Raw genomic sequence first — 14,663 nt, 5'->3', positions numbered from 1 at the left:
TTGTAATAAAGTGTTAAAAAAATTTTTTTCGACAATTTTTATAATTTTTTTTACGGTAGTTACCATAGTCTTATAGATCATACTGAAATATTACGGCTCTGCGACAAGTCATTTAATTCAAAAATTCTTCAAAGTTTGCAAAATTAGTATCGTTTTTTTTTTGGCATTTGTCAAAATTAGACATTTTATCGATGTTTTCTCAAAAACGCCTGAACCGATTTCAGAAATTTAAAAGCCATTATTAGTTATATATTAGTTGGGAATGATACTGATTAGCTTTAGGTAAAAATCTACCGAGCCGTTTACTTGTAATTAACTGTTGAAAAAAAATTTAAGCCGATTTTTATGGAACTTTTTTAGCGATATATATCATGATCTTATAGAACTTACTGAAATATTACGGCTTTACAATAAGTAGTTTAATTTTAAAAATTCATCAAAGTTTTAGAAATTGAGAAGTTCTTTAGCGTTTGTTAAAATTAAAGTTAATTGGTATAACGATATAGCGTTTGTTCGTTTTCAATGATGTGTGATAAATCCACTCGAAATATTTTTAAACACTCATAAATTAATTTATACTTTATTGATTAAGTCGATCATTTACACATATCGGGAAGTTCATGTAACTTGCCTCAAGGCAAAATACGAATACCAACTAGTTAAAACTTCATTTTGTTTAAATTATTAAATATATTGATGTATTTTATGCTTATTAAAGGGTATAGGCGTGCTTCCATACAGAATCGGCCTCACTCTGGTATTTAAATGAATTTAATGCCATTTTATAGATCTTTTACGTTACTTTAATTATTCATTATTTACTCCCGTACGGTAAGTTATAGTAATCGGAAAAAAATGAAATAAAAAAATTTATAAATCTTTACATTTCAAAGATTTCTGAACATTTTGGCATACCCCCGAAAAATTTATGTATGTGTGTCAAAAAATCAAATTAGTTCTCAAAATTCTTAAAAATCAAATGTTTTTGATGTTTGCAAAAAATTTAATGTTAAATTACGGCCCGGAAAGTTCAGCAATTTGCCCCTGTCTTTGTATTATTTTAGCTGAATGATAACGCATATGAAACGCCAAAACGTGTATTACAAATTCGACGTATTGCCAATGTAATTAATGCAAAAATATATGATATATATTCACATATGTATACACATTTGTGTATGTGTTTGTAATCGTAACGTACATAATTTATGTCTGCATGTATGTATGTATGTTATCAATTCTTCTACCGAAAAAAACGCCTGCGGTTTGATATTTACATCTTTCCAAGAATGACATAAATTCTGTAAGTTTATTATGCAAACTGACCTTTAAAGAAGTTGATTTTTATTTTTTCATGAACAATCTACAACATAACAATAAAAAATACAATTAAGCACCATATGAACACGTGCACCGAGGGTTTCTTGCAAATTTTGTTTTATTTATTAAATTTAATGTAACATGCGAAAGAACTTATTCTATATTTATTCACTTTTTAATTATCTGTAGAATTAGTTATTGAAATCGCATTTTTTATTGGTTTTTAAACAGAAATCGAATCTTAGAGTTCTTAAGCTGTTGTGGTGATACTTCTTCTCAAACCTAATGGTTGTCCCATCTATTTGATATATCTTTTACTAGATTGCAACCCAGTGACTCTTGCACTAATCGGAAGCACTTGCACTTTATCATTTGGAATCATATTTTGATCTACATTTTTAAATGATAATGGATAGAACTTGATTTCATATCAGGTTGGAACCCGAAACTCCTGAAAATACATACTTGTTAAACAAATTAAATACCTAAACAATAAACGTTGGCAAATTACTGAACACTGTGTTATAGTTCAAAAGTAACCTACTTTAGGAAAGTCCTAAACTCCTAATCCAAACTGAAAATGTATAAGTTTATTTGAACCCACGATAGTCTGCTGTGGTCCACCGGTAGCCATTTCAATATTAATAATGACAATATTTCAAATTAAAATACTTGGGCAAATTATCACTGCACCTGAATATATTCTCATGTGGCTTTTTATAAAGATCATTCACGGAGTAAACCACATTTTGGTTAACATCACAAAAACACTGCTCATTTTTTTTTAATTCTGATGAATTTTTAAAACTAATCCACTTGCCATAGTGCTGCAATATTTTAGTATATTCTTCTAGATCGAAGTTTCACAAAAATGATTTAAATATTTTGCGAACAGTTTTGAATTTTTAAAATCGATTCAGGATATTTTGCTAAAACGTGGACAAATATTTTATTTACAACACGAGTCCTTACCGAGTTATAGCAAATTTTTGAAATCGGTTCAGACTTTTAAAAAATGACTTGAAACGATTCTGAAATAGTTTAAAACGATTAATAATAGCCTGAAACGTTGTGAAAACTCAAAATTAGCAAGTCAGATTTTCTAGCAAAAACATAAACTTTCGGGAGATTAAATTTTAAAACTCCACTACTTTAATGTATGCACAGTATGGAACACAGTCAAGTGCAACTTTATTAAATTTGCATATCATTGTTTGTTATTCTGTACGATGACACAGCTGGTTCTTGATTCTAAAAAGGCATCATTCGTATTTTATCCTCGCAAAGGTTTCAACGATTTCTGCAATTCCTTTTTCAGAATTTATCTGCGGTATCTTTGTTTTTTTAATTCTGTTGATTTTCTGGAGTTTGCACTGTTATTATTGGTAGTATTTGTTTTGTTTTTGACTTAAATATGCATGTTGCTTCTACGTCTTGTGAAGTCACATACCAACATTTTTTCTTGCAGAGAGCAGAAAGTAAAAACAATAATCATAAAAAAGGTTATTTGGTGTCAAACGTGTGGAATTTTTGGCGCTCCATGCATGAAAAATACAATTGAATAAAATGTGTAAAAATAACCATTGAAAGAGAAAGAATTTTTTGAGTTCAAACTGTTTTCAAAGTTTTGCTTACCAAAAAGTACAAGTCATTTTACTTTCAATAATCTTATATCATTGTGTCATTTATCAAATAAAACCTTTCTTCATATTATCAATAAATAGATTACTGTGCGATGCATAATAGGATAGAGCAGGGCTTAAAAGTCCGCGGGTAAAAAGGTTCACCACCGATATCTCGGAAACAAGTAAAGTTAGGAATTTTTTAACTACAATATTTGAAAGTTGGGAGCAAAAGATGGATAACCAGCCATCACATTGATTCTTACGTCGCTATCAGGAGATATTTGAAAGTTGGGAGCAAAAGATGGATAACCAGCCATCACATTGATTCTTACGTCGCTATCAGGAGATAAATGGCAATGTTTAAAATCCATTTTTACAAGAGGGCAATTAAATAAATAGTTATTTTAACTCTGTTAATAAATATATCTAACGAAATACCAGATCAAGGCAATATCAGGAGATAAATGGCAATGTTTAAAATCCACTTTTACAAGAGGGAAATTAAATAAATAGTTATTTTAACTCTGTTAATAAATATATCTAACGAAATACGAGATCAAGGCAATATACAGAGTTACCTTTGTAAAAAATGTGCCCTTGAAATTTATATTTTGCATTGGTTGAATAATGTAGCCACTATTTTGTCAAATTCCTTTGAAATTAAAAATAAGACATTGGATCAATTGCCTCCAAACTGTCCCACTTTACGCCGTCTATGGGGTAAAAAGAAACAGGTGACAGATTTTAGAAAAATAGTAAGAAAACACATTTCAATAATTAGGAATTAACCGTGACATAGTTAGATAGTTCGATCAATAAGCGTTGTTTGTTGTGATGTATTTCATTTGGTTTAGATAGTATATTTACCTAAAGTCAAATTGGATCTTTGTGCCACACTCTATACTACTCATAAATTAACAATATTTATAATAAATCAATAATCTAAACAGATAGATACAGTTATAAAAGTACGCCAATATAAATTTTAGACATTTTAAATATTTTAAATTTTATATAAAAATATTCAAACTTTGTTCATTGATGTTTTATTTAACATTTATTTAGAAATAGGGAATTACTTTTCTATAGCAATCAGAACTTGATGAAATATGAATTATGACAGTATTTCTAAAAACGTCGCATTTTAGAAGACAACTCAGAGATTGTCCTATCTATTTGATGCAACAGAACTAGGAACTATTTTCGCTTGGAAATATATTTCTATCTATGAAAAATGGAAATTGCAACAATGTTCACTAATTACATACTCTTTTGTTTCTTTTTCTATGTAAATTTTAGTATGAACTGTTGACTGATGATTTAGTGTCAAAATGTACAAAATATTGTTTATCGTTTCTTGGGTTCGACGAACTAAAACGACAAATTCTTGTGTATTTATATGCATCTGTATGTGTGTATGCTGATACTAATTTATTAATGCTAATTAATTAATACTAATTAATTAATTTTTGTCTAACAGATGACACGATTAAAACGGCAGCAATGGTGGCTAATTTCTGTCACAGGTGAGCATTTACTTTTTTCTATATTTATGTTAGATTCTTATATATTTTTTTAAAAATACACAAAAATTAACATATCTCAATTAATGGGAATTGTTGGACTATGCCTTGGAAAACACAGGCTTTCTAATATAGATATTTTATATTACGATTCAAATCTTTAGACTTACAAGGAGAAATAAAAACTATTTAGTAATGTTGCAACCGTGTAATTACCTCGGTTTAAATAAATTGTGTTTTTAGTTTTTTTTAACACCATTAAATAGCAGAAACTTAAATTCACTGATTACAAATGCATAATTAAATGCCGGTTAGTTAATAGCCAACTAAATCTCCGGGTAATTACGTTTTACACTTAAGTAGTAATTAAATTTAACATTTTTTTCAAAAAGTTGCAGTTAATAATTAAATATTGTGCAAAGTAATATATAGTTATAAATCTTAGACAGCATTTCTGCTGGTTATATTTAATCTCAATTTACAAACTTGTCTGTAAATCAATTAATTTTTTATTCATTTTATCCTAGATTGTATTTTGAGCCCTTGGCACTATTTAATCATTAAAACAATTAACATCATAGTACAAAAATGTAAATTGATTGATGTGCAAATATTATTTATCTGCGAGTTTCATTCGCAATTAAATATATAAAATAAGTTATTTTGAAATCGTAAGTGTGTGAAGATTGTGATAGAGTCTCTGGCCTTAGAACAATAAAGTTACGAGTTCAAATCCTGCGATGCAAATAATCTGATATCAAGCAGTAATAATACATATATTCTCTTGTAATTATAGATTAGAAATATGTTTTCAAGTGAAAATAGCCTTTACGGAATTTGCTGTGAAAATAATAAAATTTTAAACTATGTGAAAATATACACCGTCGTAAGAACCATATGGGTCACAAAGTGGGGTCCTAACCACTAGACGATCACGGCTATCTGGGACACGTTAAAAACCTGCTTAAAAATGCTTAAAAATGACTGCCGTGACCAAGATTCCAACCAGGATTACATCGGCCACAACGTAGGGTCACGATCTACCTGTAAGGTAACCATACGCCCCGGTTTGGCCGGGACAGTCTCGGATTTCCACCTTGTGTCCCGGGTTTTTCTAAATGCAATATTTGTCCCGGATTTAGATCTTTTGTGTCGGATTGTCCCGGGTTTTCAAAAAGTATATGCCTATATTGAATCTTCCGTCTTGGTTGATAATAAAATTTAACTACGCATCAAATATCTAAAATATTATGTGCAACTAGTATGCTTATATAAAAAGGCAAGTTAAAAGAGCCTCTCACATTCATAATTTTGAACTTTTATTTTCAATAAAACTTCTTGATTGCCTGGAATACCAAAGTGCAAAAATTGAACAACGTTTTATTATAAGTTTTGAAAGCTATCGGATTTTTTATTAAGTTCTTAAATAATGTTTGTTATTTTAAAATCATATTATTTTTTTAGTTATAATGCCCCCACCCCTTCCGTCATAACTAAAAATTACCGTCCTGGTTTTGACTTGAAAAAATATGGTTAGCTTACTACCTGGGACTTATTACAATTGCCGTTTCACACGATTTTTCGGAGGACTAGAATTTCGAACAATAAAAAGCTTAAAAATGACTGCCGTCACCAAGACTCGAACCTGGGTTACCACGGCCACAACATGGGCCCCTAACTAGCTACCGCGGACTGGTTACAATTGCCCTTTCACGATCTCGATTAGTTCGGAGGATGAATTTCGTACCATAGAAAGCTCAAAATTGATTGCCGAGACCAAGATGCTAACCTGGGTTATCACATCCACAAAGTGGAGTCCTAAGAACTGCTCTTTCATGCCACTAGACGGCCACGTCTACCCGGTACTCGTTTCAACTATCCTTTCACGCTATCCATTCATTCGCAGAATAAATTTCGTACCATAAAAAGCTTAAAATTGACTGCCGTGGGTTCATAACCACTATAGACGACCACGGCTATCACGGCCTCGATAAAACTGGTCTTTCACGCTATCAATTTCTTCGGAGGACTAAAGTTTTGTCCCATAAAGTGCTTAAAAGTGACCGACACGACTAGGATTCGAACCAGGAAACTCCTGATAACTGCCCTTTCACACTATCCATTTGTTCGCAGAATGAATTTCGTACCATAAAAAGCCTAAAATTGACCGCCGTGACGGGATTCGAACCTGGGTTACCACGACCGCAACCTGGGTTCCTAACCACTTGACGATCACGGCTACCTGTAACTCTTTACAAACGCTCTTTCACGCTATCCATTTGTTCCCAGAATGAATTTCGTATCATAAAAAGCTTAAAATTGATTGGCGTGACCAGGATTCAAACCCGTGTTACCACGGCCACAGCGTGGGGTCCTAAACACCAGACAACCACGTCTATCAAGCACGCGTTAGAAATGATCTTTCACGCTATCGATTTCTTCAGAGGACTAGAATTTTGTCCCATAAAAAGCTTAAGAGTGATTAGGACTCGTTAAAACTGTCCTTTCAAGCTATACATTTATTCGCAGAATGAATTTCGTACCATAAAAAGCTTAAAACTGACTTCCATGACCAGGATTTGAACCTGGGTTACCACGGCCTCAACGTGGGATCCTAACCACTAGACGACCACGGCTTCCCGACACTCGTTACAACTAAACTTTCACTCTATACATTTCTTTGCAGAATAAATTTCGCACCATGAAAAGTTTAAAATTGACTTCCGTAACCAGGATTCGAACCTGGGTTACCACGGCCACAACGTGCGGTCCTAACCACCAGTCGCTCACGACTATCAAGGACTCGTTATAACAATTCTTTCATGCTATCGATTTCTCCAGAGGACTAAAATTTTGCACCATAAAAACCATGGACGCGATTGCCGTGACCAGGATTCAAACCTGGGTTAGCACGACCACAAAGTCGGGCCCTAACCACCAGACGATCACGGCTACCAACGACTCGTTGCAATAATTCTTCCACGCTATGGATTTCTTCAGAGGAGTAGAATTTTGCACCCATAAAAAGCTTGAAAGCGATTGCCGTGACCAGCATTCGAATCTGGGTTACCACGGCCACAACAAAGGGTACTTACCACTAGACGATCACGGCTACCTGGAACTTGTTAAAACTGGCCTTTCACACTATCCATTTGTTTGCAGAATGAATTTCGGACCATAAAAAGCTTAAAGTTGAACGCCGTGACCAGGATTCGAACCTGGGTTACCACGGCCACAACGTGGGGTCCTAACCACTAGACGATCACGGCTATCAAGGACTCGTTATAACAAAATCTTTCACGCTATCGATTTCTCCAAAAGACTAGAATTTTGCCCCATAAAAAGCTTGAAAGCGATTGCCGTGACCAGGATTCGAACACGGCCACAACGTGGGGTCCTAACCACTAGACGATCACGGCTATCAAGGACTCGTTATAACAATTCTTTCACGCTATCAATTTCTCCAGAGGACTAAAATTTTGCCCCATAAAAAGCTTGAATGCGATTGCCGTGACCAGGATTCGAACCTGGGTTATAACAAAATCTTTCACGCTATCGATTTCTCCAAAAGACTAGAATTTTGCCCCATAAAAAGCTTGAAAGCGATTGCCGTGACCAGGATTCGAACACGGCCACAACGTGAGGTCCTAACCACTAGACGATCACGGCTATCAAGGACTCGTTATAACAATTCTTTCACGCTATCAATTTCTCCAGAGGACTAGAATTTTGCCCCATAAAAAGCTTGAATGCGATTGCCGTGACCAGGATTCGAACCTGGGTTACCACGGCCACAACGTGAGGTCCTAACCACCAGACGATCACGACTACCTGAAACACGTTACAAATGCGCTTTCACGCTATTCATTTGTTCGCAGAATAAATTTCGCACCATGAAAAGCTTAAAATTGACATCCGTAACCAGGATTCTAACCTGGGTTACCACGGCCACAACGTGCGGTCCTAACCACCAGTCAATCACGGCTGCCTGGGACTCCCTACAACTGCCCTTTCACGCTATCCATTTGCTCGCAGAAGGAATTTCGTACCATAAAAAGCTTAAAATTGACTGCCGTGACCAGGATTCGAACCAGGGTTACTACGGCCACAACGTTGCGTCCTAACCACTAGACGACCACGGCTATCAAGTACTCGTTATAATAATTCTTTCACGCTATCGATTTCTCCAGAAGACTAGAATTTTGCCCCATAAAAAGCTTGAAAGCGATTGCCGTGACCAGGATTGGCGGTCCTAACCACCAGTCAATCACGACTGCCTGGGACTCCATACAACTGCTCTTTCACGCTATCCATTTGCTCGCAGAAGGAATTTCGTACCATAAAAAGCTCAAAATTGACTGCCGTGACCACGATTCGAACCTGGGTTACCAAGAACATAACGTGGGGTACTAACCACTAGACGATCAAGTGTACCTGAGACTCGCTACAATTGTCCTTTCACGCTATCGATTTGTTGGGAGGACTAGAATTTTGTACCATAAAAAAGGTTAAAAATGACGGCCGTGACCAGGATTCGAAACCGGGTTACCACGGCCACAATGTGGTGTGCAAACCACCAGACGACAATGGCTACCTGGGACTTGATACAATTCCTCTTTCACGCTATGGATTTCTTCGGAGGACTAGAATTTCTTACCATAAAAAGCTTAAAATTAATTGCTGTGACCAGGATACGAACCTGGGTTACCACGACCACAACGTGGGATCCTAACCACCACACGATCACGGCTTCCTGGAACTTGATACAACAGCCCTTTCACGCTATCGATTCGTTCGGAAGACTAGAATTTTGTACCATAAAAATGTTTAAAAGACAAAATCATAGTTTTAGGAAACATTATTAAATATTATAGACCTACGACGGGTGGTTTAATTATAAAAATTGAATGTAGATGGGAATAACAAAAAGCGTGCAAATTTAAAAATTGAATCGTCACAGTTTTAAAAGTCACTAAATCTGAAGTTTTATTCATTATGTACATTAATTACATATATCGGGAACTTTATTCAACTTGCCCTAAGGCAAAATATTACTCACAACTAGTTTATTCAGATATCATACATATCATATGTAACATATGTATATATAAACATGATGATGTATTCTATATTTGTATTACATATGTCTGCGATACTCTACTTTATATATATTGAGAAATTTTATGTTTCACATTATGACGTTTAGAGACTTTGTGCAAGAATTCGTTGTTGAATTGTTTCGAAATTGTATTCATAATTGTATTCCAATCGTTTCCATATCGATACTTTGATATGGAAATTGATATTTTGCCATGAATTTGTAATAATCGTATCGATTGCTTATTTGCACGATCTATTTATAATACTTATGAAAACAGTTAAGTTCGACAATCAAAGAATTGGTAAATCGACAATGATTTGTATAATTGTAGTATTTTTCATATCAATATAAATACCTAAAAGATTTTTAATATTATTTTGTATTAAAGAATGTCCATACTATTAAGTAATTGTTATTTATATCTTATTGTTTGGCTAGTTTCTGAAAGACTACCCAGTAGTTGACCTCACCTAGTTGTGACATATTATTAATGCACTTGATAGTATTTTTCATTTTTATATTTTTATATGCAGGTGAGAACAAATATAATTTTTGTTTGAGATCTATAACCTCAACTTAAAATTAGATATTATGCTGTCTGATGTCGAATTGATCGAGGTTGGTAACTCGGGAATGGTTTGTGCCAGCCCACGTTCTTAACCGTTACTCTGATATATATATATATATATATATATATATATATATATATATAAAGTTTGCATCTATTGTAAACATATATGAAGATTGTCGCCCAAATATAAGCACTTTTATTATATTCTATCTATAAAATATGAATGATGAAATTTGCAGTATTTATAATTAATGATTATTTAATAATTATATAAGATAATTTAAATCAATTGTTATTAATTATTCTTCAGTTTTTATTAATTATTGATTATAATATTTTCCGATTATTTCTTTATTTACGAGAAGGAAAGTACCAGCGACAGACTTCAAGTAAACAACAATTTTTCTTAAAGCACAATGCCATGCACCACTACATATGAAAATATTATAGGCAACTTATAAAATTATATTTAGTTTCTGCTATAGAATTGGAGTATTCAAAATATTATATAGTATTCCTAAGACTACCGCCATCAACATTAAACAATTGATATTTCAAAGTATCAAAAACAACATTTAAAAGAAATCAAAAAATTCAAATTGTATGGTAAAGGGTCAATAAGGTAGCGTCTGCCACTAAGCGTAACAATTTAAATGGCGACAAATTTCGAATAAACAACACCTGAAAGACCATTTCATCATTCCCTTTTCTGAACAAATCAGATGGATCAATTTGACGACAGTCTAAGGTTCGACTAGATATTTTACGGTCAGTACTTTAGGACGAGTGCTTAAGAGTTAGAAGTTGGAAATTTAAGTACCTGCGCCATCGCGAGTTTAGAATATAAACAACATTCTAAAATTATTTTAATTTCAATTCAATTCAAAATTTCAAATTCAATTTCAAAACAAGGCTCAAGATGTCCCAAAATCGGTCACCAAATAGTCGCATTCATACACTAAAAGTTTGATTAAAATATTTCGTTATTCTCTCACTACAAAATACTATTAATTTTAATTAAAACATATAATAAATTATATAAAATGTAGTTTATTTATCTTCTAATTTTATTTTTATTTGTATTTCTTCACTTTCTTCATTTATAGTAATGAAATTGGCAGTTTAGTAATTTTTACTATCATATATCTAATATTTTTAGTAAAAACATTACTTATATGATTTTTCTACTTCTGCCTTCAATTTTTCATACGCTAAACTAAAAATTATACGCTATTTTTACGATAATGTTTTTTGTTCTCTTTATTTAAATAATTTGTAGTGGTTCCCTGATTGATTTGTACCATTTTGATTCAATCAATATTATTATATTTCTACTACATACTTAATTCTTTGGCTGAATTATGAGACATAATATGTCTCGATCGAGAACAACATATTATGTGGTTCTCGAAATGAGTACAAATAAAATATTTAACATTTATTAACTTCCCGAAGAAAAAGTTCATGTTTTCGTCAGAAAATCCGATTTCATAATTTTATTTCACGATATTTCAAGTGCTTCTGATTCGTTAGACCCCAAATTTGAAAAAAAGTATTTTTTTGCGTATGATTTTTTGTGTATGTTAGTCAATTTTTAATCTTTCGTCGGCGTTTTCTCAAAAAACGGTTGTACCGACTACAAAAATTTAAATTATGGAACTCAATAAGAACTAGTTCTGATTAGTTCTGCAAGAAGAATCTGCAGAAAAGTGCAAATTTCGTCGACGGTTTCGTGAAAAATTCGCAGCCGAATTTGAAAATGTATAAATCGTTAGAAAGATATCATTTGTGAATCGCCCTGATTGGTTTTGATAAAAATCGCTCAGCTATTTTTGTAATAAATTGAAAAAATTATGGAATAAACAAACATCTTAAAATGCTATTTAAGAAAATGAATTTATTTAATACAAATATAGATAATATCAGTCTGAAAGATAATAACTGGAAATCGTGTCGATTATATTTTAATAAAAACAAAAATTTTATTTTTGAAATTAACAATTAAACATTTTATCTAAACAGCTGAATCTTCTTATTATTAACACGTATCGGGAAGTTCATGCAACTCGAAGTGTATCTTCATTCAGCTAAAATAATACAAACATTGAATAAATACAGTAACAAGAAATTAGGATATAATTTAAAAAAAGTATTGAAAATAATAATAATCAGGAGAAAAATATGCAAATATATAAATTATAGAAACACAAAATTATAACCCATTATTTCTCAAAAGAAATCTCAAAAGGGATACCAATGGGTAAACTCTATTTTGGTCTCAACTTTACACATTATCATTTATCATTACTAAATGTTTTTACTACATCTTAAAAACAGATTGTATTTAAATTTTGAGAATTAAAAAATATGCTTTAAAAATATGATATAGGTGAATCATGTTTCTAATAAAAATTGCAATTGACTGGACAACATTAAAAACCAAAAAAATATTCAATATTTTTAATACGCAGTAGTAATATATTGAAGAAAATGTAAGAATTTCGAGTAAAATTTAGCAGTGCACATACGTATGTATGCGAATTCTAAACCATTTATAAAATATTTTTCAAGGAGTTTATAATGTTTTACTGAATGATGACACATATTAATTGTCTAAAAGTATCAATAAATAATTGTCGTCGTCAATAAATGTCAATAAATCAATAAGTACGTACGTCAAGTATTGGCTATTTGGGCCAGCGGTGGACTAGCAGCAACTAGTCCCGGGTTCGCTGGTTTGATTCCCGCTACCGCCGTAGCCCGGCATCAGGCAACTTTGATGTCAAATTTCCACTTGATGTTATAAATCTCAAATATAGCCTCAAGTGAAAATCGCCTCTCGTGGGTATAGTTACATATATATAATAACAATGTCTGCAAATACTTCGAGTATATATAATTAGTCATAACTGGATTGGACAACTACTAGGTTGCCATCCATTCAAGATCCATATAATAGAAAGTCAAAGCAATTACTGAATGTCCTAAGTGTGACATATTGTAATTAAAAAATAATAATAATAAAAGTATTGGCTATTACATTAACACAAATAAATTTCAACAATAATTTTCGGCATATTATGCAAATAAACATTAACGAATAAACAAATAGTACATTTTGTACCATACATCAGAAGTATTTGGTGCGTAAAATACAACCATGAGGCAATAAGAACTAATGTGTAATTAAACCTTAGAAATTATGATTTATCTTTGATCTCTGTGAATAATTTTTCAAATTCAATGAATTCAATGAATATTCATATGGTATAAAAGATGTATGAGTTCCAGTTATTTCTGAATTTTTATAAGGTCAGGAGAGAGTGTTCGTGATAATTTCAATTTCTTGTTTGTCACAAGATTCCAAATTGCATTTCTATATTTGCTCTGCATATATATAAATATTTTTTATTTTCTGAGCTAAAGATCTTATTTTTCCTTCAAAAAATTATTTATTTAATGATTTTATTCAACATTTCGGGGTATTCTTCAGAAACAAAAACTATTGATAACAAAACATTATTATACATTTATATACTTATATAGATATTTTAAAATTCACTTTATAACATTCACTTTTTTACCTTTAAATTAAACACTCAACAAACATCAAAGTCTGTTTTTTCCCTGACTGTCCCTTGTTATCGTGCCCATGGGGTAAAAAGGGTCAAAAAACAAATTTTAGAAAAATAGTAAAAAATATATTTTTATAGTTACAATTCAACCGGGAATTTCACTGAACATAGTTCGATAGTCGATTGGTTTGATATACGTTATGTGATGTCTTGTAGACCATTTAGTTTAGACAGTAAAACCACTCTACCCTACTGAAAATCAAATTGGACCTTTGTGCCCCTCCTCCTACCCTATATATATACTTGCATACGTTTTGAGTCTCAAATTGAATTCTTTCGCGAACAAAACTGGAAACAATAATATACTAAGAAGCAAAAATTCTGTAAAATAATCAACAAATAATAAAAACGTATTTTTTATTTTGTTTATTAATATTTATTGATTTAATTTATATTTATTTCACTCTAAATAATTTAATTTATAAAATCTTTATATTTTCAATTGCTAAAAGATCTCGCATAAAATTTTTGAATAAATGTTTCAAAATATTTACAAATTGAAAGTTTCTCGAATTGATTATATTTGGTATATTTATGTCTCTATTTAAATAACTCCTTAAACCTTGAATCTAAAATAGAAAATTTACCAACTTTGATTAGACATATTTTTTCGATATATATAATGATTATATTATAATAATATAAAATAAAAAATCTATTTATACAACAGGTTTAGTTTGGTTTTTTAGTTTTTTGTCTGACTTCACTTACAGGCACTGGATAAATTAATGTATTTATTTTCAATTACAAAAATTATTCATCTAGTTTATAAAAACCAGACATTTTCTTTTGCTATAAAATCTTTCATAAAATCGAAGATGTGGTAATCAAATCAAGTATGATTATCAATAGTACAAATTCTTATATAGTTTCAATAATGGTATGATT

At 31.7% G+C, this 14,663-nt stretch overlaps 1 protein-coding gene and 2 non-coding genes across 3 annotated transcripts in view; 1 reads left to right on the top strand and 2 right to left on the bottom strand.

The window, feature by feature from the left end:
• Positions 1 to 4,425: 4,425 nt before the first annotated feature.
• The window catches only part of LOC113375974, a 65,025-nt gene continuing 54,787 nt past the window's right edge, over positions 4,426 to 14,663 (top strand). The window contains exon 1 of the mRNA XM_026615912.1: positions 4,426 to 4,471. Coding sequence (XP_026471697.1) covers positions 4,426 to 4,471 — 46 coding nt within the window. The remainder of the gene's footprint in view (positions 4,472 to 14,663) is intronic.
• On the bottom strand, positions 7,666 to 7,737 carry Trnah-gug. The gene has a single exon. It is a non-coding gene; the product is annotated as a tRNA-His (tRNA).
• Positions 8,539 to 8,610, bottom strand: Trnah-gug. The gene has a single exon. It is a non-coding gene; the product is annotated as a tRNA-His (tRNA).

The sequence above is a fragment of the Ctenocephalides felis genome, unplaced genomic scaffold (genome assembly GCF_003426905.1).
Source record: "Ctenocephalides felis isolate EL2017-DRISC unplaced genomic scaffold, ASM342690v1 CF-g0.4_SCAFFOLD_01886, whole genome shotgun sequence".
Taxonomy (NCBI): Eukaryota; Metazoa; Arthropoda; class Insecta; order Siphonaptera; family Pulicidae; genus Ctenocephalides; species Ctenocephalides felis.
This window is presented reverse-complemented; position numbering and strand designations above follow the sequence as displayed.